The following is a 23,396-nucleotide window of genomic DNA, read 5'->3' as shown; positions in this document are numbered from 1 at the left end:
TGCGCGCCACTCATCTAAGAAACTATATTGATGCCTTGCAGTTTGAAGCCCTACTCTGTCAATGTGTAAATCCTCCCTTCCCTTTCCTATTTTCCCGTCAATATCCTTTTATCTTCTGCAAACGCAATTATAGTTCGCTTAAAGTTCAAGCTGTGGGAGCCCTGTTCAAATTTATTCCAACTTCTGTTACGGCTCCCAAACAGCTGACACCAAACAAATCAGCGCGAGTTTGTGATGTCTGTGAAAAGCCACCGATTCCAGGTCCACGTGACAACACACTGATAGTTTTCAGGATTGCTTTCAGCTGACTATTGCCGTTCTGCATTACGAGCTGTCCTGTCGAGTAGGAACGTAGCAACACAAGAAGCTGAAGATCATGCTGCGGACGTTGCATCACCTCGGGTCACCAACGGCTCCAGCTTGACGACTGAGTTTGTAACCGCGCTGGCAGCCTTGCCTATGGCACTCTTCTCGTAAAAAAAGAGGCTGCTTAGATTTGCATGCAGCTTTTCTTTTTCGATACTTTTTTGAAGTTAGGGGAGCGCTTAGAATCGCGAAAATAAGGCATAAAATGGCCTTTCATGCTAATGCACTTCACTTTCATTAAGATTTGTAAGCATGAAGTGAGGTGCTCACTTGGTTGTCTTTCTCGCTATCCTCGGAGACCTCTGGAATGGTGTTGTAGTTGGCAGTAGCGCCGGGGTGCGAAATGCTGGCCCTTCGCTCAGCAGGGACTCTGTAAGGTTCAGCCAGCCTGGATGCTCCGTTGGGCGGCGGCGATGTCAGTGGGTCTTCACTGTAGTCCTCCACCACTTCTTCCTGCAAAAGAAGTTGAAAAGGAGCTTTTTGAGTGGGTATTAAAGAGTAACACCAAAAAGTAATCTGTGCATAAGCACAAAAATATCCTGGGCCTGGAGCCAGTCAATGTTATATTAAGGAAATAATCACCAAGAAAGCTGACCCACCTTGAATGACACTTCACTATGCGAAAGAAATTACACAAAGCAAAAGATGTCAGCGATCAAGAGACATGCTCCTCATTTCCTTCCTCAATAGAGCGAACGATGACACGAAAGAAAAAAAAAGCTCATGGCACCCATCCCGCCCCAGTCACTTGGAAGCACCTTATTTTTTTGAAAGTGCACCCAGAAGCCCAGCTGATGTCACTGGAGGTGATGCAGCTATGAAAGCGCGGTGAGGTATTGCCCTAATCAATTGTAAAAGGTCGCTAGGAGCACTTCTCAAAAGGTTTAAATTTACGGGGTTTAACATCCCAAAGCAACTCAGGCTATGAGAGATGCCGTAAAGGAGGGTTCCAGAAATTTCGAACAGCTGCAGTGCTTTAACGTGCCCTGACATGACACAGCACACAAGAGTCTTGCTTTTCGCCTCCATCCTCCTGTTAGCACCCATGATAACCACGTTCTGGTTAGACATTATAACCCTCCCGCCGTACTCCCTTCTGCCTGCCACCTTCCCAGCTGTTTCCGGGAGTATGGCAATCATCCTCCAGTTACACCGGCGACTGCAACACTGACATGAGGCCCAAGAACGGGCATTTAAAAGTAGTCACTGTAAAGAACAGATTCCAAATGGCACTCGTGCCTCGCATCGGAGTGCACGCACATATTCCAGAGCCTATCTGCGCAGGTGCGCGGCACAAGCTCCTATGCTCCAATCTGCCCCACCAGATATTTGGCGTGCTCGCACGCATCCATGTACAAAATGAATAATGAGGATGTGCCCCTCTTTTTACGCCAGAAGCGAGGTTGCGGTCACCGCACGGGTGTGTGCGAGTATGCCTCGCGGGTCTCCATGGACTTGTTACATAAAGGCAAAAAACTTTTTAGTAAACAAATTTTTCATTGCAAAATATATTTCTGCACTTGCCTTGCCGCCAATGTTAAGCTGCTCAAGCACTCCATGAAACAACCAAATACTACCGTAAATAGTGCATTTACTAGATTCTAGAGTGAGCAAGCATGCTTGGCAGCCTTGAATACATGCTCTTCCTTTCCAGGAAAGGGTGTGCTTGGATTCGCATGCATTTCTTAAAAAAAAAATTTGCAAGAATTGGGTGTACCTATACTCGCAAAAATATGGTATTTGCGAAAAAAAAAAAAAATACTAATAATAAAATAAAAGAAAACATGCTTAAGAAGTCTGCATTTCTGCACGGAACGAGCTACTAAACACTGACCTGACGAGCAACCAGCAGGTGCACCACCTGGTCTGGTGTGGCAAGCAGCTGACGGGCCTCTTCGATTTCTACACCTTGAACTTGATGACCATTGATGACCAGGAGCTCGTCGCCCTTGCGCAGCTGTCCACTCCTGAAGCAGAGCAGGAAAGCATACCAGTCTCAGCACTGCTAAGAGGTCACAGTGAGCTTTGTTGCCACGTAGGGATTCAACGGACGGATACGCAGCACTCAAGAAAGAGGCAGCATGTCAGAAAACACAAGTCATTTGGAGAAGAAAAACAGCAACGTTGAAGAAAACGTGTGCATCTCCAGTCAGAACTGGCTAACTTTCCTTTATACGAATCTTAGTCTTTCACGCGGTGTGAAAAGACGAAGTGGGATACTGAGATGAAATATTACAAAAATTATATAATTATTAAAAACTTATGAAAGGTTAGGCGCTTACCTGGCCGCTGGCCCATCCTGCTCTAGGTCGGCAACTACATAGCCGAGCACAGTGCCGTCTGAAGCACACTTTCCCTTGATGTACACGCCCAGCTCGCCCCTAGAGTCCTTGGCCAAGCGCACGGCTAACACGCGCGCCCCATCTGGCACACTTCGCATGAAAGCAGTGTCACTTCCTCGCTGCTGCCGCGTCGCGCCACCTTCCAGATGCGCCTCTAGCCACAGGCGACGCCGCAGGTCATTTGTGCTGGCTGCGTGATGTCCAAGGTCATCACTACCAGATACATCACTGGCACTGCGACACCCGAGGTCTCCCAGACTTGCACGGCCCACCCGACAGTCTTTACCGCTATCCCTCACAGTATCGTTACCGACACAGATGTTTGTCCAAGAAGAAGCGCTCTTGAGTGTGGTCTGCAAGAGAGGGGCGGCGCCTTCATTCTGTGAGGATTGTTCTTGCGAGCAAGCCCTGGAGAGTACGGGGGACTCGAATGAGCAGCTGCGGCCTTCCGTTGACGTTGACGGCGACTTCTTCCAGCGGTTGCGCAGCAGCTTTCGGTCTAGTGTCCAGGCACGGAACTGCTCCAGCTTGGAGCCAGAATTCGGTGGTGTAGCTCTTTCGGACCGCGGGCTGGACTCCACGTCTCGGTTGCTGCCGTTGCTGCTATCGCTGGCAGGGGTCACTTGTTGAGAGTTGTCGCCCCTCCGCAGGACGGAGAACAGGGATTGCGTCTTGCAGCGCAGGCTCTTACAGTCGTACGGCGTTGTGTGGTGGTGGTGATGATGGTCCTGCTTCGAAGACTCAAGCCTGTGAGGAAAGAAACGAATCATTTTCATCAATTATGACTGTTACAATCCAACAAGAAGAAAGCAATAGTCTTACTGAATCAGCTTGCAGAATAGGACAAAGCTTATATAAAGAAAAAAGCATTAAATCTAGCAAGCAAAAAAAAATGTCAAGATGTGAAAAGCACTATGCGGGAAAGGAGAATGGTCACGGCCATTTTCTTTAGGTAACGCTTCGAGCTGGTGCTGTAAGAGATGGGTTAATACAATTTATTGCGCCTCAAGGTCAACCAAAGAAAATTATGAACAGCCAGCCAAACATCACTAAGAAAGCCTTTTGTTTGTTTTTTGTAATAGGGAGGGACGGGGGAGGTGGGCCACTGTGGACAGCGAGCAGAGTTTGGCGCCGAAATGACGCAGTTTCTTTGACAGTGCCTACATCTCCTACAAGTGTTAAGAGACACCACTCGAAGTGCGCCATGCCCGACTATGGGCCTGTGCCTAGAAAGTAGCATATTTGTGGCCACAAAAACCGTAGTTAGCCAGAGCATAGGACTTCTTTAAATTTAGAGTCACTTTGCTTATCATGCTGTTGCTGCAGAAACATTTCCTGCAGGGCTTGTTCACGATTTGCTTCAATTGAAACTGACACCTGTGATGCTGCAAAAGACAACAGCACGGCTTAAATGCACTTGGCGAACCATCACTGCTACCTTGTATACTTTTCCCTTCGCACTGTTAAGATTAATTCAGGCAAGACGGGCAAGCACTTGTCAGTTGTCGTATATGCTCTTCTATGTCTTTATGGTATTTAACGTCCCAAAGTGGCGCAGGCTATGAAAGATGCCGTAGTGGAGGACTCCGGAAATTTTGACCATCTGGGGTCCTTTAACGTGCCCCGACATCGCAAGAGGCTCAGGAGACCTTCCTCCTCGAGTGCTCGAGTGCGGAGGCGCAAGCTGCTCTCGCACGCCGGGCTCGAGAGGCAGCGGGATCTTGCCTCATCCCAGAATAGGGATGCAGACCAAAGAGATGCCGGTATTCACCACCTATGCCGGCTCATCCTCTGTCTTACACAATAAAGGTTCTCTCTCTCTCTCTCTTTCTCTGACATTGCAGAGTACACAGCCGCCCTGCTTTTCGCCTCCATCGAAAAGCAGCCGCCGAAGCCGGGATTCGATCCTGCATCCTTGGACACAGTATTCGAGCATCCTAACCCTTGCACCCTCGAGGCAAGGCTCTTCTATGTCTTTGTACTTGAAGTAACCTCTACGCCATGCAGAACCAACTAGACGAGAACATGCGCTTCTGTGGGATTATTGAAGTTCATCCCCTCTAGGCAGCCATCTAAATTCGACACAGGGTATCATGAAATCAGGTGATATGTGGGACCCCTGATCACGAGCTTGGTGCATACATACCCCGTGCGTGAACACGCCCGCCAAATGCTGAAGCCCGCGCATACAGTGAATAGGGCAAGAGCCCGATATTTTTCGGTACTTCTGTTTGCTCTCGGCTCACGTGTCCTAGCCACTTTTGTTGCCTCAATTATAGCCGCCTTGATACGTGTTGCATCAGCTGCTCCATGCCGTGGCGGCGAAAGCGAGTGGGCCGCAGTCTTAATTCCATGTTTACCTCAAACACTTCATGTCTATGTCTACGTCTTGCCCGTGAACCGTTGCCGCTAGCGCTCTGAAACCAGTTGCCAAGGAAAAAAAATGTAGGTGGTCTAGTTCAGTTGTCTACACTATACATGGTGCTACCTGAACAAGAATAAGCTCCTGGAAATCGCAGCAGGAACAGCGTTACAGGAAAGCGCATTGGTGCACGCAAGAAAATTACGAGTGCATTCAACCTCATACAGTGAAATCCTTAGAATTTCTAACTTAAAAAAATCATTTCATGAAACAATTCGGTGATGAGATGACCAGAACTAGTTTTGGAGGAGCTTTTGGAGCAGAAAAATTTACGTTTTGGAACAGCTATGGAGCAAAATGTAATAATTTTATAGGAGCAATATCAGCATTTTGGAGCAACTACCCTCTTTGCATTGCAATGCAGTAAAAGTGGAGGTTGCTTAAAAATGGTCCCGTACCGTTTTGAGGATACTTCAGTGCACCGACTGAACAGCGCATGACAAATGCCGCGCAGTTTCAGCGTACTGCAAGAAGCACATAGATGCAAGCGAGTGAAATGCGCGCAAGCATCTCAACACGTGACGCCATCTCCAAATAAAAGTAAGAGACTAGTTAGCATGAAGGGAGGAAACAACTTAGGAGAGGCCCTTGCCATTCCCAATGCATTGGAGAAAGTGTGGCGGAAGTGACGTCAAAATTTAGGATTAGCCAAGTTGGGCCATTAGCAACGGCATCGCTGTTGCTATGAAAACTCGGGCCACTAGCAACAGCGTTGCTAAGGGTCCGAGATACGTGAACATCGCGGAGATAGAAAATGCGGAGGGTAAAGGAGGAGGAGAGACATTGAAGCGTTCGGTCGGGGCGCGGCAGCGCGGCCATGCCGGCTTCAAAAAAGTGACGTCAGGGCCTCTCCTAAGTTCTTTCCTTCCTCCATGCTAGTTACGCTCGCGCGCCTGATCGCAGCCGCGATAGCGTGAAGTTATAACGAAACCGAAACTATGCCACTGATCGAGTGAGGGGATCCAGTTGTAGCGCAGCGCCTGTTATAATACGTAGGAGGGCCTGCGCACCACTGTTCCAATAATAATAATAAATTGGTTCTTAGGAAGGGAAAGGCGCAGTAACTGTCACACTTGCTCTGTGGACACCCGAACCGCGCCGTAAGGGAGGGGAGGAAGGTGGGAATGAAAGTGGAAAGAGAGAAAGAGGAGCCGTAGTGGAGGGCTACGGAGTAATTTCGACCACCTGGGGATCTTTAACGTGCGCTGACATCGCACAGCACACGGACGCCACTTCGTTTCGCCTCCATCGAAACGCAGCCGAATTGAAATTCGGAAGGACTATCGATGATCGCTGGCTGCGCGGGCATTACCTCGCTGCGAACCCTCCCCTTCCCCCTCCCCTCCCCCTCACCACACGTCCCAATTGGTGCGGTGCGAGCGCGCCCATCACCAGAATAATGAGCGTCCTGCACCTTGCTTTCATGGGGCTAGACCGCACTCGTAATCCCAATTAATGAGGGTCGTAGTCACAATTAAAAACAAAAAGCAACGTGTTGCACTTCTTTGTCTGGCCTTTGGCGCAAACTGGCGCAAGCTGGCACAATTTCGGTCATTTTAATGCTTTTTGCACGCATAACGTAGACAATTGTGGTTGTATCAAAATGGCGCAAGTGGCGTAGCTGTCCCACCCCTGATTAAATTCCAACTTCATATATAAAAAGCTTGAAACGAAAGTCGGTCCCAACGCGGATCATTCGAACTACACGCGTCGCCTCGCCAGGGCGGTCTAGCGCTCGGGACGTGGCGCGTAGCCTCCAAAACGGGGAGAGAAAGTAAACAATAACTTCAAGTCTAAAACCATAAAACTGACGCCATGACCGGCGCGGAGGCCGTGGAGACAGATGCCTCCTCCTTGTTCCGCGTGACCACCAAGACTTGAAAACTGCAGTTACAAAAAAAAAAAAAAAAAAAAAAAAAAAAAAGAAAAGAAAAGAAGAGAGAGAGAGAGAGAGAGAGAGAGAGAGAGAGAGAGAGAGAGAGAGAGAGAGAGAGAGAGAGAGAGAGAGCTTTCTAATTTCACCCCTTTAATTCAGAAATCCGTACAGTTCGAACTGGCGGAGCGGTTCGCGGCCAACTTCAGTGCAGGACTATGGCTCGGGGGCTCGCAGATTCCGACGTTTTGCACAGCTAGGTTAATGATCTGCACAGAAAGCGATCGCGAAAGTAGCCCTTCTCTTTGAACTTCACACTGCTGAGTAGACTGCGACCCTCGATGTACACGCGAAGGCAAGCGTAACGAAGAACGGACAGCCTCCTTTCTGAAAATATGCCGCTCACTTAGTTTCGGTTTCGCTTTTATGAGCTTCGCATCAGCGCGCAGTGATAGCGATGATGCTTTAGCTGATGGATAGCTGGCTGCGCATTAGCCAGCTATCCGAGTGCAGCTGCGCCGTCTTGGACGCTGATTGGCTGCACTGCGCGTTGCCCTCAGTCGCATCTGCGTGGTTCTTCCACTGCGCCACAACTCTGTGCTTCGTGCGTCTTCGCACATGGTGCGGTGAAGCTTGTATGCAACTAGCCCGCAACAGTATCATGGTGAAGCCTCCTCCCACGCCACCCACCCGCTTGAGAGAGGGGTATCAGCGCCAACACGTCGCACCGTTAAGGATGCAGCGGATAGAAATGCGAAACATACTGACACGTGAAAAGGCAAGACCGACCGTGTCAATATGCTTGTCCCCGAGCAAACGAACTTTCGACGAACTCTATTTTAAACGCGAAACATGACGGCATTGTCGCGCTGTTGCCATCAAAAAGCGGGGGACCATTTTTTTTTTTTTTTTTGCATACGCATTTTGAACATTATTTGTATTCTATAGGTAGTTGTTTATTCTATACACTCTCGTATCACGATTCACAAAATGAAACATTAAAGTGAAGCGATGGCGAGAGACGTGCGGGTAAAAAAGACAAAGTGGAGAGGTAGGTACTATACTCCTTTCACGCCAGGGGATCGGATTGCTGGCAAGTTTGGTTTGGTTTGTTTTGGGGGGTTTGACGTCCCAAAGCAACTCGGGCTATGAGAGACGCCGTAGTGAAGGTCTCCGGAAATTTCGACCATCTGAGGTTCTTTAACGTGCACTGACATCGCACAGCACACGGGCGCCTTGCTTTTCGCCTCCATTGAAAAGCGGCCGCCGAGGCCGGGATTCGATCCCGCGTCCTTGGGAACAGTAGTCGAGCGCCGTAACCACTGCGCCACCCCGGCGGGGTGGACTGCCGGCAAGTGAAAGCAAAAGCAGAAGCCCGCGTCTATACTACACGCACCATCGCACCTTCGAGAACACGCCCCGACTATATAGATACTATCGATATAGATACTATAGATACTATCGAATTCATGCCTTAACGTGAGCAAGCTTGTCTTTCACTCGAGCGGTCCTGTGGAGAGCAAACAAACCAATATTTTACAGCAGGCCGGGTGTTTCACGGTCAATGGCTGCCCTTAAGCCCAGCTGCATATAAGTTAAAACAAAGAACGAGAACTTTGCCCTGCACACAGCAGTTTCGAGTTATGATATTTGCACAGCACACTGCTGCAGTGCTGTAAGCACGTCGGCTCACAATTAAGTGGCTCGACAGATTCGATTCTTACAGATGCGAGCTTGCTGAATTGAAATTCAAGCAGACGACGATGGAAACCGACGCAATCGAAAACCGTTTTATGCCTTTCAGCGCCATGCAATGATTTTGCAAAAATTTGCTCACCTGTAGCAATGGGGCGCTAAACTCCAAACGTCACATTTTTCTGACTTACCTGACATAAAATAACATCCAGAGCATGGAGAGCTTCACATCACTAAACAGAAGGTGAGCGGCGATCGTGTGCGATTATGCTTGCACGGAGGACTTCTGCAGACACGGGCCGACAGTTGATCCTTGCTTACATCCATTAATTTAAGCTGTTTAGTAACTAAAAGTGGGCGCGATTATACATATATAAAAAAAAAACCCTGTTACCGTACCCAGACTGATCACATATGAAGTCCTTTTTACAGTCACCACCTTCGAATGCGGTGCCGCCTATTCGCGAAAGTCGCCGATAGTAAAGGTAGTTATCTACTGCAGTAGCGCCTCACCTGGACTTGTCCTGCCTGGACGCCTCGCCTCCCTTGGAGCCGGCACTCGGTGACTGCAGGGAGATCCTGTGCAAGAGCGCCGCCGCCAGCCTCTGGACGTTGGAACCTTCTTGGGAGGAGGCGCGACGCTGATGGGATGGAGCTGCGCTCGGCGTCGTGGACGCGGTTGCCGCCGTGCGGGGGGTCGTCGCTGATGTGATGTCATTTGTGAAAGGATGACTCGCGGGCTCTGTGCACGCGATGCGTGGCGACTGCACGGTTCCACTGGCTAGAGTCATCCTTCTGTAAATGAAAAAAAAAAATAAAAAATACGTTGCGATGTGTCGCGTGGCGGATGGCCTTATTAATATTCAGCGGCGACGAGCGCGCACTTGGCATAATGAACGAATTTACCACAGCTGTATAAAATAGCAAAATAAACAAACAGAAGCGGCGAGAATACAACGCCTAGCTGCTCCCGATGATAGAGACATTTACGGAATCAACGGCATATACCGTATTTGCTCCGTTCTAACCACCTCCTTTTTTTCACGATCGCGCTTAAGGCTTACTACAGATGGCAAGCAAACGGCTAATTCCTGACAAATTGTTGCGCTTGTGTTGTGCGTCCGCTCACCGGAGTGCCGTTCGGAAGCCAACGTCTTTGAACCAGAAGGTTCCGCTATAAACCAATGACTCAAACCCAAAGTGCGTCAAATTTATACTTCGGCTCTGGGAACACGTACCCCTCCCCGGCCAGCTGGCTCAATTACAAAATGACAGTCGAGCGCAATTTTAGAATTACGTCATTAGACAGCTGTCGCATATAGCAGCAGTCTTGTGCTGTGTTCCAGTACGTTCGGCGTCAAGTGTGCAACCGAAATGTCATGGTGCTCGTGCGTGACTCGCGCGTTGTTTCCCGGCGAGACTGCGAAATCGTACCCGATGTCGAAGAACGAGCGGCATGCAGCCGCAACCATCTCCGAAGATTTACATTGGCTAGCGACGTGCAACTAGCTTTACCGCCGGTAGAAATCAGTTCCGTACTTATCGCATTCGTCGCTGTGTTTTCCGCCGGAAAGTAAGGGAGGAGGCGGATTTCGCTGCACCTTCCCCCCGTACGCCCTACATTCAACACCAAGAGGCAACATGAAAGGAAGCGCACCTCTGCCCATGCTGCTGGTAGTGGTGACCCGCGGTGGCGTTGGCGGTGGCGGCGGCAATGGCAGTGGCGACAGCGGGCGCATCCTCGTTGGGGCTGTCTTCGCCGCCGTTTTTAGTGCCGTCGCTTTCGTAGCCGGACTCGTCCGAGCGGTGCTGCGTGGAACTGGCGAGGCTCGCTGTGTCGCCAGCGCCCGGCACACCCACGTCTTCCTCGAGTGGTGGGGTTGGCGGGGCTCCGCTGCTGCTGCCACTGCTGGTGCTGCCGCCCTCTTCCGAGCACCGAAGGTCCTTGCAGACGGGCACCCTACACGGAGCAAACGGACACAGACACTGAACGGTACGCAAAAGCAAAAAAGAAACCAATAATAATTTCTCTATTTACATCCGTGACGGAGCAGACCGTGGGTAAAAGTAGGTTTAGAAGATTGCCTGGATTTGTGAACTTCTTTGAGAACAAGCAGGAAGCCTCAACCAGCCCCTTTATGATCTGTGACAATAAACAACCTAGCAAACGAAAGCAGGAAATGCACTCAACTGTTAGATACGCGCGATAGCCAACTCCACAGCTCATATCTTGTGGGTTTCTGATGAAAAATGCGACATGAACGACCGGCAGAAGGGGGGGAGGTGGGATGCTCTTTGGACAATTAGACAATATCGCATTCCCTCATCAGTCAAATATTCCGACACTTCATCTGCCGCTGTTTTCTGCGCATACCTCTGCAACATGCATCCAGTCAATCAGATCCAGGATTTTGATCGTTACCTTCCCTTTTTCTTCAGTAGAGTGAAATGCCGCTTGAGCCCGGGCAGTTTGACTAGTTGGCGAAGCTTTGAGAACATCGTCGGGGGATGGCTCTCCTACGAATACTGACACCTGACACCTGTTGCCAAGGGTAAGCCTGGAAGTCCACGGGCCGAGCTTGCTGCTTTCGTTCTGCGTTCCCGGTTCTGTGCCACGGCGATGCTTTTTTGACTTGAGCCTGTTACTTTGTATCTGCCTTCTTTGTTCCCTTTTTCTGTACAGCACCTCTCCTCTTGCTATCTCTCAGCGGAGGCCTTGGCCGATAGAGTGCGACAGACGTTCAGAATAACATGATGTTTGCGAAAAATGGCAGACACAATGGCTCAGGTGTAGCCAAAGGGAAGATAAAGGAAGCTTGAGAAAGCCCAAAAAAGTATCGGTAGCAAAACTTTGCAGCCAACACAAAAGGAAACCAAATGGCGACGCCTTTGAATCTCGAACAAGCCCTCCGTTGAAGAATGGTACTACATTCTTCTAACATTTTTTTTAATCGATATTTATTGCCTCAGGGCATCAGTAGGATATGCGATGAAGGATGAATAAATGATTAAATGAATGGAAATAGGTTGGCTGATTTTATGAAGTCCAGAAGTGAGCGATGATGAGGTTCCTGCGTCCAAGTGACGTATGAAGCAGGATTGGTTGCTGAAAGGCCAGCTATGCTCAGGTGCCGGATTCGGGTTGGTTTGAGTGCTGGGCAGTCCCACAGCAAGTGGTGGATGTCGGCCTCAATATCTTCGTTTTTACAGATCGGGCACCCTAGGCGGGGATATAAGTGCTGGAAGTATGACCACGTCCTAGTAACAGCTGGTGTAAGGGCAACACCGACCCGGATCCTCCTAAGCGCAACCTCCTCTGCATTTGTTCGCGAATATTTTCCGGCGACAGTAACACGATTCGTGCACCTAGAAAAGTATAAGCTGCTTACCCGTCCATGACGGATGCCTCGCCAAAGCAGTCGCGACGGTACCGGCCTCCCGAGTGCGCCACGCTTAGTACCGTGGTGTCCAGCACGTCGTGGTCCATCACGTCCCCATCGTGCAGGGATGCCTCGATGACGAGTGCCGACGTCGAGCGACTGCGGTACATGCGTGACGACGTCTTGCGAATCACGGCGCCATGGCGCTGGTGCGAGGTACGCTGCTGGTCCTCTGCCACATTTGGAGCGCAGTCCTGATAGAAGCTGCCGTCCTGCGGAAACGATGACGTTCAATTAGCGTACGCGGCTGGATCTAAAGTAAGATCGCTCTAGCAGTGCATGTTCACTGGTGCTTACAGAAAAAGCCGCACAAGGCACACGACACTCGAGGTCATCGAGAACGTCGCAGTTATGTTCTGCACTGCTGATCCCTATGAAAAAACAACCATTAAATTATGTCACCTCCAAGCACGAAAGGCGGGCCCCTCTAAATAAAAACCGTGGAGAGCGTTTACAGGTCGTGCAAAGAGCACTTGAGAAAACCTAGTAACAGTTAAGACAAGACCAAATAAGGTAGTTTCCATTTACGACTTTTGAGCAAGGCAACAGGAGGGCAGATCAATATGGAACAGGTCTCACGGAAGCGCATCGAACTGACACTGTGGAAACAACGTGAAGTCTTCCGCATAATAGAAACGTCTCCCGGCGACAGCTTACGAAACCAGAGATGGCAGAGCAACAGACATTGGCTAAATCTAAGTCAACTTAGCTGCGGGCTAAAAGGCACCGTCTATCGCACACGGAACAATCCGTACAAAGGATAAAACTATAGATAAAACCAAGCGCCGCATTCATAATAAAATAGTCCGTAAGTATACTGTGCAGTCTCTGCACGGCACCAAACATCCCTACCTGCGTGTTACACTTTACACATCTGTGTACACGTTACACATCCGTGTACACTTTACGCAAGGCCACTCATAGCGGAAGTGTACGTACGTGTCTGTCCTGTAGGCACTCGACGCTGCGCGAAGCCTCTCTCGACGAGAGGAGATCGGGCACGGTCAGTCTCAGTGGCTGGGTGAAGGTGGCCAGGCGCTGGGGCCACTCGACCAAGCAGGGCCGCTCTTCGGCGGCCAGCGACATCGGCGGCGGCGTCGACGGGGGCAGCGAGTATTTGTGCGGGCCCACGCACGTCTTGCGGCCCACGCGGCTGAACGCGAACCCTGCCAAGTGGGAGAAACGCGCTCAGCGTCAGCCAGAAAACGCCCGAACAAAGATATGGTCCGCCGCACATACATACACAAACGCGCGAGTATAAGAAGCGCCGTGCGTGAGATAACTGCAGCCGCCAGTTTATGGGCCTGTCACGCTGCTGTTCGCCCGTGCGTACCGCCGCGGATTGTGGGTTCAATTGATGAAGGCGTTCGCTGTAGACTTCGGTATTTTTTTTTTTTTATCCTTAGTCCAGATGCGCATCCTAATGGCCAGAATTCCAAACCTGCTCAAGAAATGTATGCACGCCCTGCTTACTAAAACAAGCAGGCCAGGTGCCGCCCACTCTATGCGAGCCGTTAAGAAAAAGGCTCAGATGGTCAGCGGGGAGCCGTGAAGACATGGTGCTGAACGTAGTTTTTTTTATGGAGTTGGGCCGAAACAACGTCTGGACGAACAAGCCCAGATAGTCAACGCACAGAACACTTTCTTATCCCAGCATAACCCATTTTTTTTTTTCGACACAGTAGACGAACGCTGCAGGTACTATGGGGAACAGGCAGTTCATATGGTATGGGAGTGTCAACGAAACCCAAACCTTACCCCATCCCCAACCCTACCCGCGAGGCCTGGCAGGTGGCCCCGCTAAACTGCTCGGGATTAGATGATCGAGCTCTAGTCCGAGGAGCAGAGGCAGCGGCTTCGAAGCGACCAATGACGTCCCGGACTAGGGATGTCACCTAGTTCCGCGGTGCCATAGGTTCTGCCCTCTCACTTTTGCATCTATAAATTTGGTTCATCACTATCATCACAGGACTCCCTTCAACGTCAGGAAGGGAGTAAAGGAAGGCAGCACCTGAACATTCGACAGTAAAACGGCCATATGAAGTAGAGATTAATTAAAGCGACATCCGGAATGGATGAAACACGTCATTATTGTATCAAAAGATCTTCGTATATTGTGCACTATTACTGGTGGAGTTGAAAAAAACTTAATGTAACGACTCTGCCAAAGGTAGCCATGGCGGCTAAGGAGAACCCTTGCTGTCTACTTTCGAGCCCTTTTCGTAAATTATGGAAGTAGATGAAGGCGAAACGGAGAGGCATCCGTGTGATGTCAGTGCACATTAAAGACCCTAAGTGGTCGAAATTCCTTTGAAGCCCTCCACTACGGCTCCTATTTCCACTTTCACTCCCACTTTCCTCCCGTCCCATGCGGCGTGGTTCAGGTGTCCACAGAATTGTGAGATACACCTTATTTCCTTTCATTGAACGAATTATATTATTACGTGGAAGTGAATGCTTACGCAAGTATATATATATATATATATATATATATATATATATATATATATATATATATATATATATATATATATATATATATATATATATATATATATATATATATATATATATATACTGCTCTTCGTTCCTTCTAAGTTCTACACGAATTTTAACAAGGGCAACGAAGAATGTCGAGGTTATATGATAGCCGTGGAACAATAACATAGAATTGCAATTCTGGCTGGAGAACCTGCAGAAAGAGGACGAGTCCTGGCAGCCGCGACAGCCCGAAGAATGCCAAGGTTGTCCCAAAGCACCGGAACGTAAATGTAGACTGAGAACGAACAGAGCCAAGGTAATGATCACCGGCAGAAATACAAAAAGAAAGAAAAGAAAGCTCACAAAACTGCGTTAGGAAGCATGTGCCGCAGCCGCGGACTGCTGATAAAACCAAAAAGTAGGCCATACACTTGCTAAGGTTTATTACACGAATCCGCCGCGTCGTACACAATATGTCACGCAAGCATCGGCCGCATGCCTCACGGTGTGGTTTAAGTCGCCCAGTGGTCATATCTAATCTTCGCTCACCCTCCCTCCACTTAGTTCCCTAAGAACGTCGAGGTCAAAATGCATGCGTCTTAAATTAGGAATGCCTACGGATTAGCTTTTTATGTCCTACTCTTGACGGTATGCGTACACCAGCCGCGTATCGATACTGCAAAATCGAAGTATACCATGCATGATTCGGCAAAGTACTCAAAGTTGGGATAATTATTTCCCAGCTATAGCACGAGGTAAAAAGTATTGAAAAAAAAAAAATCCCAATTTTTGCAGTGTCACGTCTTTGCGACTATACTATACGCATCTAATACGTATACTTTCACCCCACGCTCTTCGGCAAAAGCACGGAAATCCTATCAAAGCCAAAAATAAAGGGCCCACAGAGTGATAACTAACGCTACAGGAGCAAAGCCTTTTTGACATCAGAATCCCGCGCCTAATTAAATTGGACACAGGCTCGTATCCTCAGTTTTCCTTTGTCACAGTCTTGCATAACAACTGTGGTCGGCAGCTGCAGGCAACACACAAATGCGTCACGAGCGCGCTTTCGAATTCCGTCAACAAAGCATTCGCAGCAAAGAAGAGAAGAGGGCCTGGCCAGGTGCGTGCCGTTTCTGGACGAGTTTCGGCTTTCCTTCGGCCTGGCTTTTCCCATCTCTGTGGATCCCGACACCGTTGTTTTTCTCCTTATCTTTCGCCTCCCGGCCCCATTCTCTTCTAGGCCTATTGTCTCCGTTTTCGGCGCAGTTCGCGGGGCCGCTTCTTTCCGCTCGCGGAACGGCTCGGACCGCCGGCGACGAGCAACCGGCGGCTGACTCCCAGAAAGAGATGAGTCAGGCAGCGGCGCAGCCGGTGTACAGCTCGGCCTCCCAAAATGGGCCTGGCTTGTGCGCGCACTGCGAGCTTCCGTTTCTGGAGGCGCGAACGGAGAGGCTGCTGCGCCTGTGTGTGTACCGGCGGCGGTCTAAAAAGGGGTGCGGAAGACAGCTAAGATCCCCCCAGGCGGTCGGACGAAAGCCCCCACCACACAAAGACCGATGATGAGACAACGACCAGCCTCCGCGCACTCACGCGCCACAATGGGCAAGTTCTACCGCTAGTTGGCGCGGTATATGACCGCAAAGAAGACCGCGGCAGAAAAAGAAGGTGCGAAATTGTGTTGTTGATGCCTTGTTGGTGAAGGGGGTCGTTGAAGCGAAGTTGTGCCGTTTAGAAGTGGTCTCGTGTAGGTTACACCAAAGGCGGTGGTGAATGACTCAGCGATAACCTCAGGGGCACTTTTTGCGCCTGCGGACCGATAGATAGATAGATGGATTTATTGAAAGGAAAAGCAGAGAGTTGGCCGGAATAAATCAAATCTGGCCTGCTACTCTGCACTGGGGAAGGGGAAGGGGAGAAGAAAGATCATGATGGGTGACGACCGATATTTTCTTCTGACTATTGCGCTCCGATGGCTGCCGCCATACAAACTGCGACCGCTCTATCGAACCCTATATATACCACTTTCTGCCATGCTGCTTTCTAGTTATCGCCCACATACTTTCATTTTTGCCATTACGAGAGTGCCCGTCGTATGACTATGTTTCTTCCTTTCTACAGGGGGCACTGTTCCAGAGGGACCGCACGACTTAGCGCCATTGGTTGCAACACAGTCGTTAGGCGCGGCGCATGCTCCAGTTACGCTTCAGACATGGAGGACGTCAGGCAAGTATACAGCGTAGCAGACACTCGGGCATAGTTCGCGATTCGACACGGTAGAGCGAGCATATACGAAGTTATTCAACGTCAATTTGTCTCGGAACCGCGGAAAGAAGCGGCAGCGGCGAAAACCACCAAGGAGGCATTTCCTTGATCCTCGAGAAACCAGAGGAGCTCCTTCGCTGGCCACCGAGCAACATCGGAAACTTCCTTTTCTCACACTTCTCACCGGTCTGTAGCTCCGCAGCTTTCTTTCGGCAGTGTGAGCCACCCACGTGGAAGATTGACAGCTCCTTGCGGCCCGTTCCGGATATACACCAAGGCGCTGTTGTGCTGCTGGGGCTATGTCGTCCCGGCCTTCACTTGGTAGCGTGCAGAGACTCGGGGTTGAAGTAGGATTGAATCTTCGAAGTTGGTGAAATATGTACAAGCAGGTTTAATGGCACTTTGAGAAACTTATTTACAAGATTATTTACACGAAAAAGAAGGGTACATCAGCAAAATGGCAAGCGTTAAGAGTTCATAGCGAGAAGCGACTGGATGAGCCGTTTACCCAGGGCCCAGAGCCATTTCGTGCTCTGCAGCGTCCTTAAAACCCCCCTATGTCCAGCCCCTCTCTGAAGATGTTGACCAACCAAATCCAGGGCACGCCCCTCAGGTATCGGCATCCAATCGAACACATCACTGCACTGATGGTCTGAAGCACTGACTGGTCCGGCATTCATTCGTTGGGCGTGATCACTTGTTGGCGGGAAAAGCTTGGGAACGGCGAGGAGAGGAGGTACATTTCTATTCTTCAGCAAAGAAACCACAGGCTGGTTCTGACAAGGGGTTTTACTTCTCAGAAACCCGAGTGCACGTGGCGCCGCATAGGGCTCCCAACATTGTCCCTTTTCGACAATTGCAAATCTTTCCTGCATTCCCGGGAAATCACTTAATGGCCGTATGAGTCATGCTCCTTTCTTGTCCTGCACGTCAGCGGACATGTCACTCTGTCGTCTCCTTTGGATAGGAGGCATTCATCACTGGAGGATAGCACTTCTCGACTGGAAGGGTGAACAAAAGAAAGAAAGCACTTCCTGCTATTTCCCGCAGGGGGACGTTTCTTTGTGTTTTTCCAGACGTTCTCTTGACAGGGTCAATTTGGCATTTGCAGGTTGTCCACAAAGCAAAACAGGCTTACAAAACAGGATTCCTGGAAACAGGCTCACTTAGAGCCATTGGACCATCACCACATTTCCACAATACTTTTCCATGCCCACAGGCGAACAATAGAGCGCGCAAATGCGGATGCTTGGTCGTAACAGCCTCCTCCCCCGCCAGAAGAGTCTCGGAGGGCAGCAGTCGCAGCTGCTGCATGAAGAGACGACTTAATGGCCTGCACGTGAACGCTTGAAGCTCGCTGTTGCTTGTCGCGTTGTCTTGATTGTCGTAGGCCAAATTGCTCGAGCTGTCTGAAACTCAACCACATGTCGAAGCAAGCACTGGGCTCCCGTCTGAAGAGACCAGGTCAAAAGAAAACTGCCATTGTTGTTCGAGAAAAGCCCACTCTCAAGACGTTCAGGACCCACGTATTCCTAGAAAACCAAACGTGCTGCTTTACATAGTCACACATATACAAGCGCACGAGAAAAAAAAAATAAAAACCTGATTATCAATTTGGATACATGGTGAGGAACACCTCGGACTGCTTAGAAACAGCGGCTAAGCGCGTCCGCATTCCCATTTAACTTCCCCTTTTTGTATCTTATTTCAAAATTGTACTGCTGTAAAATCAAGTTCCACCTAAGAAGGCGACTGTTCTTCGATGTCGCAGTTTGCAGCCAAGCCAGGGGACAATGGTCCGTCTCTACGGTGAATTTGGCCCCTCCAAGATAGCACTTCAATTTTTGAATGGCCCATACAATGCAAGCGCACTCTTTCTCTGACACGCAATAAGCCCTCTCTCTAGAACTCAGTTTTCTGCTCAAGTAGAGCACGGGGTGCTCATTACCGTCGTCATCTCTCTGGCAGAGAACAGCACCTAGCCCTCGATCACTGGCATCACACTGGACCGTGAATTCTCGGTCATAGTCTGGAGCTCGCAATACCGGACGGCTAATCAGCACAGCCTTCAGGTTTACGAAGGAGGCTTCCTTTTGTTCGTCCCAGACTACATTTGTCGGTTCTGTCTTGCGGAGAGCGTCGGTCAGAGGGCTAGCCAAAGCTGAATAGTTAGGGATGTAGTGATTGTAGTACCCAGTCAGACCCAGGAATGCTCGAATTTCCGTCTTCGTGCTCGGCCGCGGGTAGTCTGCTACCGCAGAAATCTTAATCTCGCTGGGTTTCCTGAAACCTTGACCTACATTGTGACCCAAGTAGTCCACGGTCGCCCTTGCCAGGCAACATTTCTCGGCCTTTACGGTTAGTCCAGCTTGACGCAAAAGGCTCAGTACAGCTCTTAGATGTACCATATGGTCCGCCCATGAGTCGGAAAAAACCGCAATGTCATCTAAATAAGGCACCGCGAATGTTTCACACCCATTTAAAACCCTATCCATGAGTCGGGAAAAACAAAATGGAGCATTTTTGAGCCCGAAACTCATCATTGTTGGCTGGTAGCTGCCCGTCGGAGTGACGAAAGCCGCGTATCTGCTGGCGCGTTCAGTGAGCGGTACTTGCCAGTATCCTCGAGTAAGGTCCAGCGTAGTCACATATGCCGCTCTACTGACCTGTTCTACTCTCTCCTCAATATTCGGAATAGGATACACTTGATCCCTGGTGAGAGAATTTAGCTTTCGGTAGTCTACCACAGGCCTAGGGTCTTTACCTGGAGCTTCTACTAAGATCATAGGCGAAGCATAATCGCTTTCCGAGGGTTTTATTACTCCTAATTCCAGCATGCGAGTTACTTCCATATCCAGAATTTCTCTTTGCCTTGGAGAAAATCGGTAGCACCTTGATCGCACTGGCACGTCTGAAGTCAGCTCAATATCGTGCTCAGTCAAATCAGTTCTGCCTGGCCTGTCCACGAAGCAGGCCTCAAACTGTGTTATTATCTCGCCCAGATCGGACAGCTGGGATTTCTTTAGTTCTCCTCTCTGCTCCGTCTTTTTGAGAAACTCCTGAGCGTTGCTTCCCTTTCCGCTGAGGCAAATCAAGTTGTCCCCCATCTCCTCGGGAAGGTTTAACGTTAGATTTACCACGGCTTCCCTCTGCACATAAGGCTTCATAAGATTGCAATGATAAATGCGCACTTCTTTACGCCTACCGGGAATTTTCACTGCGTAGTTAGTGTTAGAAAGCTTTGCAACGACTTCAGCCGGTCCTTCCCACTGTACTTCGAGCTTATTCTGCCTTGAACTTCTCAGCAACATCACCTGGTCCCCGATACAAAACGTCCTTTGACGGGCTGTCTTATCATAGTACACCTTGGAACGAGCCTGGGCTGACTTCATGCTGGCCTCAACGAGTTCCTTAGTGTTATGTAAGCGATTCAAGAGGTTCAGAATGAATTCTACTACTGTTGGGTCTTCTCCGCGCCCCTCCCAGGCTTCGCGCACCATTCGCAAAGGTGAGCGCAGTGACCTTCCGTACACCAACTCGGCTGGGCTAAATCCAGTGGATTCGTGCGGCACTGACCGCACAGCGAAAAGCGCTGCAGGCAGGCAGGTATCCCATTCGCGCTTGTTTTCATAGCACAGTCCCCTCAGGACTCGTTTGAGAACAGAGTGCCATCTTTCTACGCTGTTGCTCTGCGGATGATGGATCGAGCTATGCACTACCTTAATGCCGCATCGCTCGAGAAATGAGGTGGTGAGGACACTCGTGAAAACGCTACCCTGATCACTTTGGACCTCGGAAGGGAATCCAACTCGTGCAAACACTGACAGCAGCGAATCCACTACACTCTCGGACGCCACCTCGCGCAGCGGAACAGCCTCTGGAAACTTTGTGGCTGGGCATAACATAGTGAGGATATAACGGTACCCTGACTCTGTCACAGGAAGTGGCCTGTTACGACCAAGCATCCGCAATTGCGCGCTCTATTGTTCGCCTGTGGGCATGGATAAGTTTTGTGAATATGTGGTGATGGTCCAATGGCTCTAAGTGAGCCTGTTTCCAGGAATCCTGTTTTGTAAGCATGTTTTGCTTTGTGGACAACCTGCAAAAGCCAAATTGACCCTGTCAAGAGAACGTCTGGAAAAACACAAAGAAACGTCCCCCTGCGGGAAATAGCAGGAAGTGCTTTCTTTCTTTTGTTCACCCTTCCAGTCGAGAAGTGCTATCCTCCAGTGATGAATGCCTCCTATCCAAAGGAGACGACAGAGTGACATGTCCGCTGACGTGCAGGACAAGAAAGGAGCATGACTCATACGGCCATTAAGTGATTTCCCGGGAATGCAGGAAAGATTTGCAATTGTCGAAAAGGGACCATGTTGGGAGCCCTATGCGGCGCCACGTGCACTCGGGTTTCTGAGAAGTAAAACCCCTTGTCGGAACCAGCCTGTGGTTTCTTTGCTGAAGAATAGAAATGTACCTCCTCTCCTCGCCGTTCCCAAGCTTTTCCCGCCAACAAGTGATCACGCCCAACGAATGAATGCCGGACCAGTCAGTGCTTCAGACCATCAGTGCAGTGATGTGTTCGATTGGATGCCGATACCTGAGGGGCGTGCCCTGGATTTGGTTGGTCAGCATCTTCAGAGAGGGGCTGGACATAGGGGGTTTTTAAGGACGCTGCAGAGCACGAAATGTCGCTCTGAGCCCTGGGTAAACGGCTCATCCAGTCGCTTCTCGCTATGAACCCTTAACGCTTGCCATTTTGCTGATGTACCCTTCTTTTTCGTGTAAATATTGTAAATACGTTTTCTCAAAGTGCCAGTAAACCTGCTTGTACATATTTTACCAACTTCGAAGATTCAGTCCTTCTTCAACCCGGAGTCTCTGCACGCTACCAAGTGAAGGCCGGGTCGCCATAGCCCCAGCGTCACGACAACTGGTGGCAGCGGTGGGATCTGAATCTACAAGCCCCAACACTGGTGACCAGCGTTGGGATCTGAATCTACAAGCCACAACATCTGGTGATTGGAGGTGGATCTGAAGCTACAAGCCACAACATCTTGTGATCGGAGGTGGCATCTCAAGCAACAAGCAGGCGCAACAATCGGCCAACAAGACAGCAGCTCGGAACATCGATCGCATGTGTGGGTGAGTGCTTGGCTTTTCTTCTGATGTGGACCAGGTTCTAGAACAGGGTTAGATTTTAGAACTGGTAAAAAAAGTGTTGAAACGCCTTTAGGTTTGGTAGTTTGCACTGTTGTTTTGGAAGTAGCCGACACTCGGAGCGATCATGGACCTACAAAAGCTGCAGAAACCGGAACTGTTGCAATTGTGTGAGGAATTGGGAATTGATACAAGTGGTTTGGCACGAAAACCCTTGATTATAAAGGCAATCACTGATCTGGGAACCGATGATGAGGAGCTCAGTGAAGCATGGAACCTCATCGGTCAAAAAAAGGAGCAGCTCAGACAGCAGAAAGAGCGGGAAAAAGAGGAAAAGAGGCGTGAGAGCGAACGTGAGTGGGAAAAAGAGGAAAAGAAGCGTGAAAGAGAAGCAAAAAAGCTGGACCAAGAAATTGAGCTCCGGAAATTAGAACTAGAGTTGAGCAAGAGGTCGGGCAATTGTCCCCAGCTAGCGGTACCTCTTCTCAACAAGGAGGCAGATTTCAAGATGTCAAAGTACATGCAGCCATATGTGATATCAGGGGATATCGGTCTGTATCTGGCTAACTTTGAGCGAACCTGCGAAAAACTGTCCTTCCAGCGAGACACTTGGTCTCAGAGATTATTGACGGTTCTGCCCTGCGAGGCAGCGGAGGTTGTCGCGCGGCTAAGCAAGGAGGACGCGGACAACTACGAGAAGGTCAAAGCTTGCCTTCTGAGAAAGTATAGGCTTAGCGCCGAGGCGTTCAGACAACGTTTTCGGAACGCTACTAAGTCCAGGGACGAGAGTTACCCTGAATTCCTGTACAATTTAAGAGTTAATTTGGGCGAGTGGCTAAAGAGCACTGATTCCTACAGTGATAGGGACGCTGTAGTCGAGCGAATTCTTTTGGAGCAGTTTTATAACTGCCTCCCAGAAAAAGAAAGAAATTGGTTACAGGACCGAGGCGAAATTAAGTCGGCAACTGAAGCTGCCGAACTTATTGAGGAGTATGCTTCGCGCCGACAATTCAGCAACCCAGCAGTGGATAGGCCCCGCAATCCCAAGTTCAGTGTGAAAAACCGTCAGGAAAGGCACTTTGCTAGAGTTGGAAACGAAGAAATGAAGGTTTCTTCAGGCAAATTCCCTAGAAAGGACGGCAGTGAGAAAAGTGGGGAAGTGACCAACGTGCAGAACACAAAGAATAAGCTTGAGGCTAGGAAGCCGCTCACATGCTTTAGGTGTAATGAGCAGGGTCACATTGCCGTCAACTGCCGGAAAGAAAAGATTGCTTTCTCGTATGTCAGGGACTGCGATGAAAATATGCAGCTTTTAGAACCCTACCTGCATGACCTAGTAGTCAACGGGAAGCCTT

The 23,396-nt window shown here is 49.7% G+C and overlaps 1 protein-coding gene across 3 annotated transcripts in view; it reads right to left on the bottom strand.

The window, feature by feature from the left end:
• The window catches only part of a (arc), a 178,853-nt gene that overhangs the window by 2,805 nt on the left and 152,652 nt on the right, over positions 1-23,396 (bottom strand). For all 3 annotated transcript variants that reach the window (XM_084598509.1, XM_084598510.1, XM_084598511.1), the window contains 7 exons: positions 13,078-13,304; positions 12,088-12,350; positions 10,356-10,658; positions 9,212-9,493; positions 2,649-3,455; positions 2,201-2,333; positions 637-819 (listed from right to left, as the gene is read on the bottom strand). In XM_084598509.1, coding sequence (XP_084454635.1) covers positions 637-819; positions 2,201-2,333; positions 2,649-3,455; positions 9,212-9,493; positions 10,356-10,658; positions 12,088-12,350; positions 13,078-13,304 — 2,198 coding nt within the window. The remainder of the gene's footprint in view (positions 1-636; positions 820-2,200; positions 2,334-2,648; positions 3,456-9,211; positions 9,494-10,355; positions 10,659-12,087; positions 12,351-13,077; positions 13,305-23,396) is intronic.

This window comes from Amblyomma maculatum, chromosome 3 (genome assembly GCF_055883805.1).
Source record: "Amblyomma maculatum isolate TAMU_Amacu chromosome 3, ASM5588380v1, whole genome shotgun sequence".
NCBI lineage: Eukaryota > Metazoa > Arthropoda > Arachnida > Ixodida > Ixodidae > Amblyomma > Amblyomma maculatum.
This window is presented reverse-complemented; position numbering and strand designations above follow the sequence as displayed.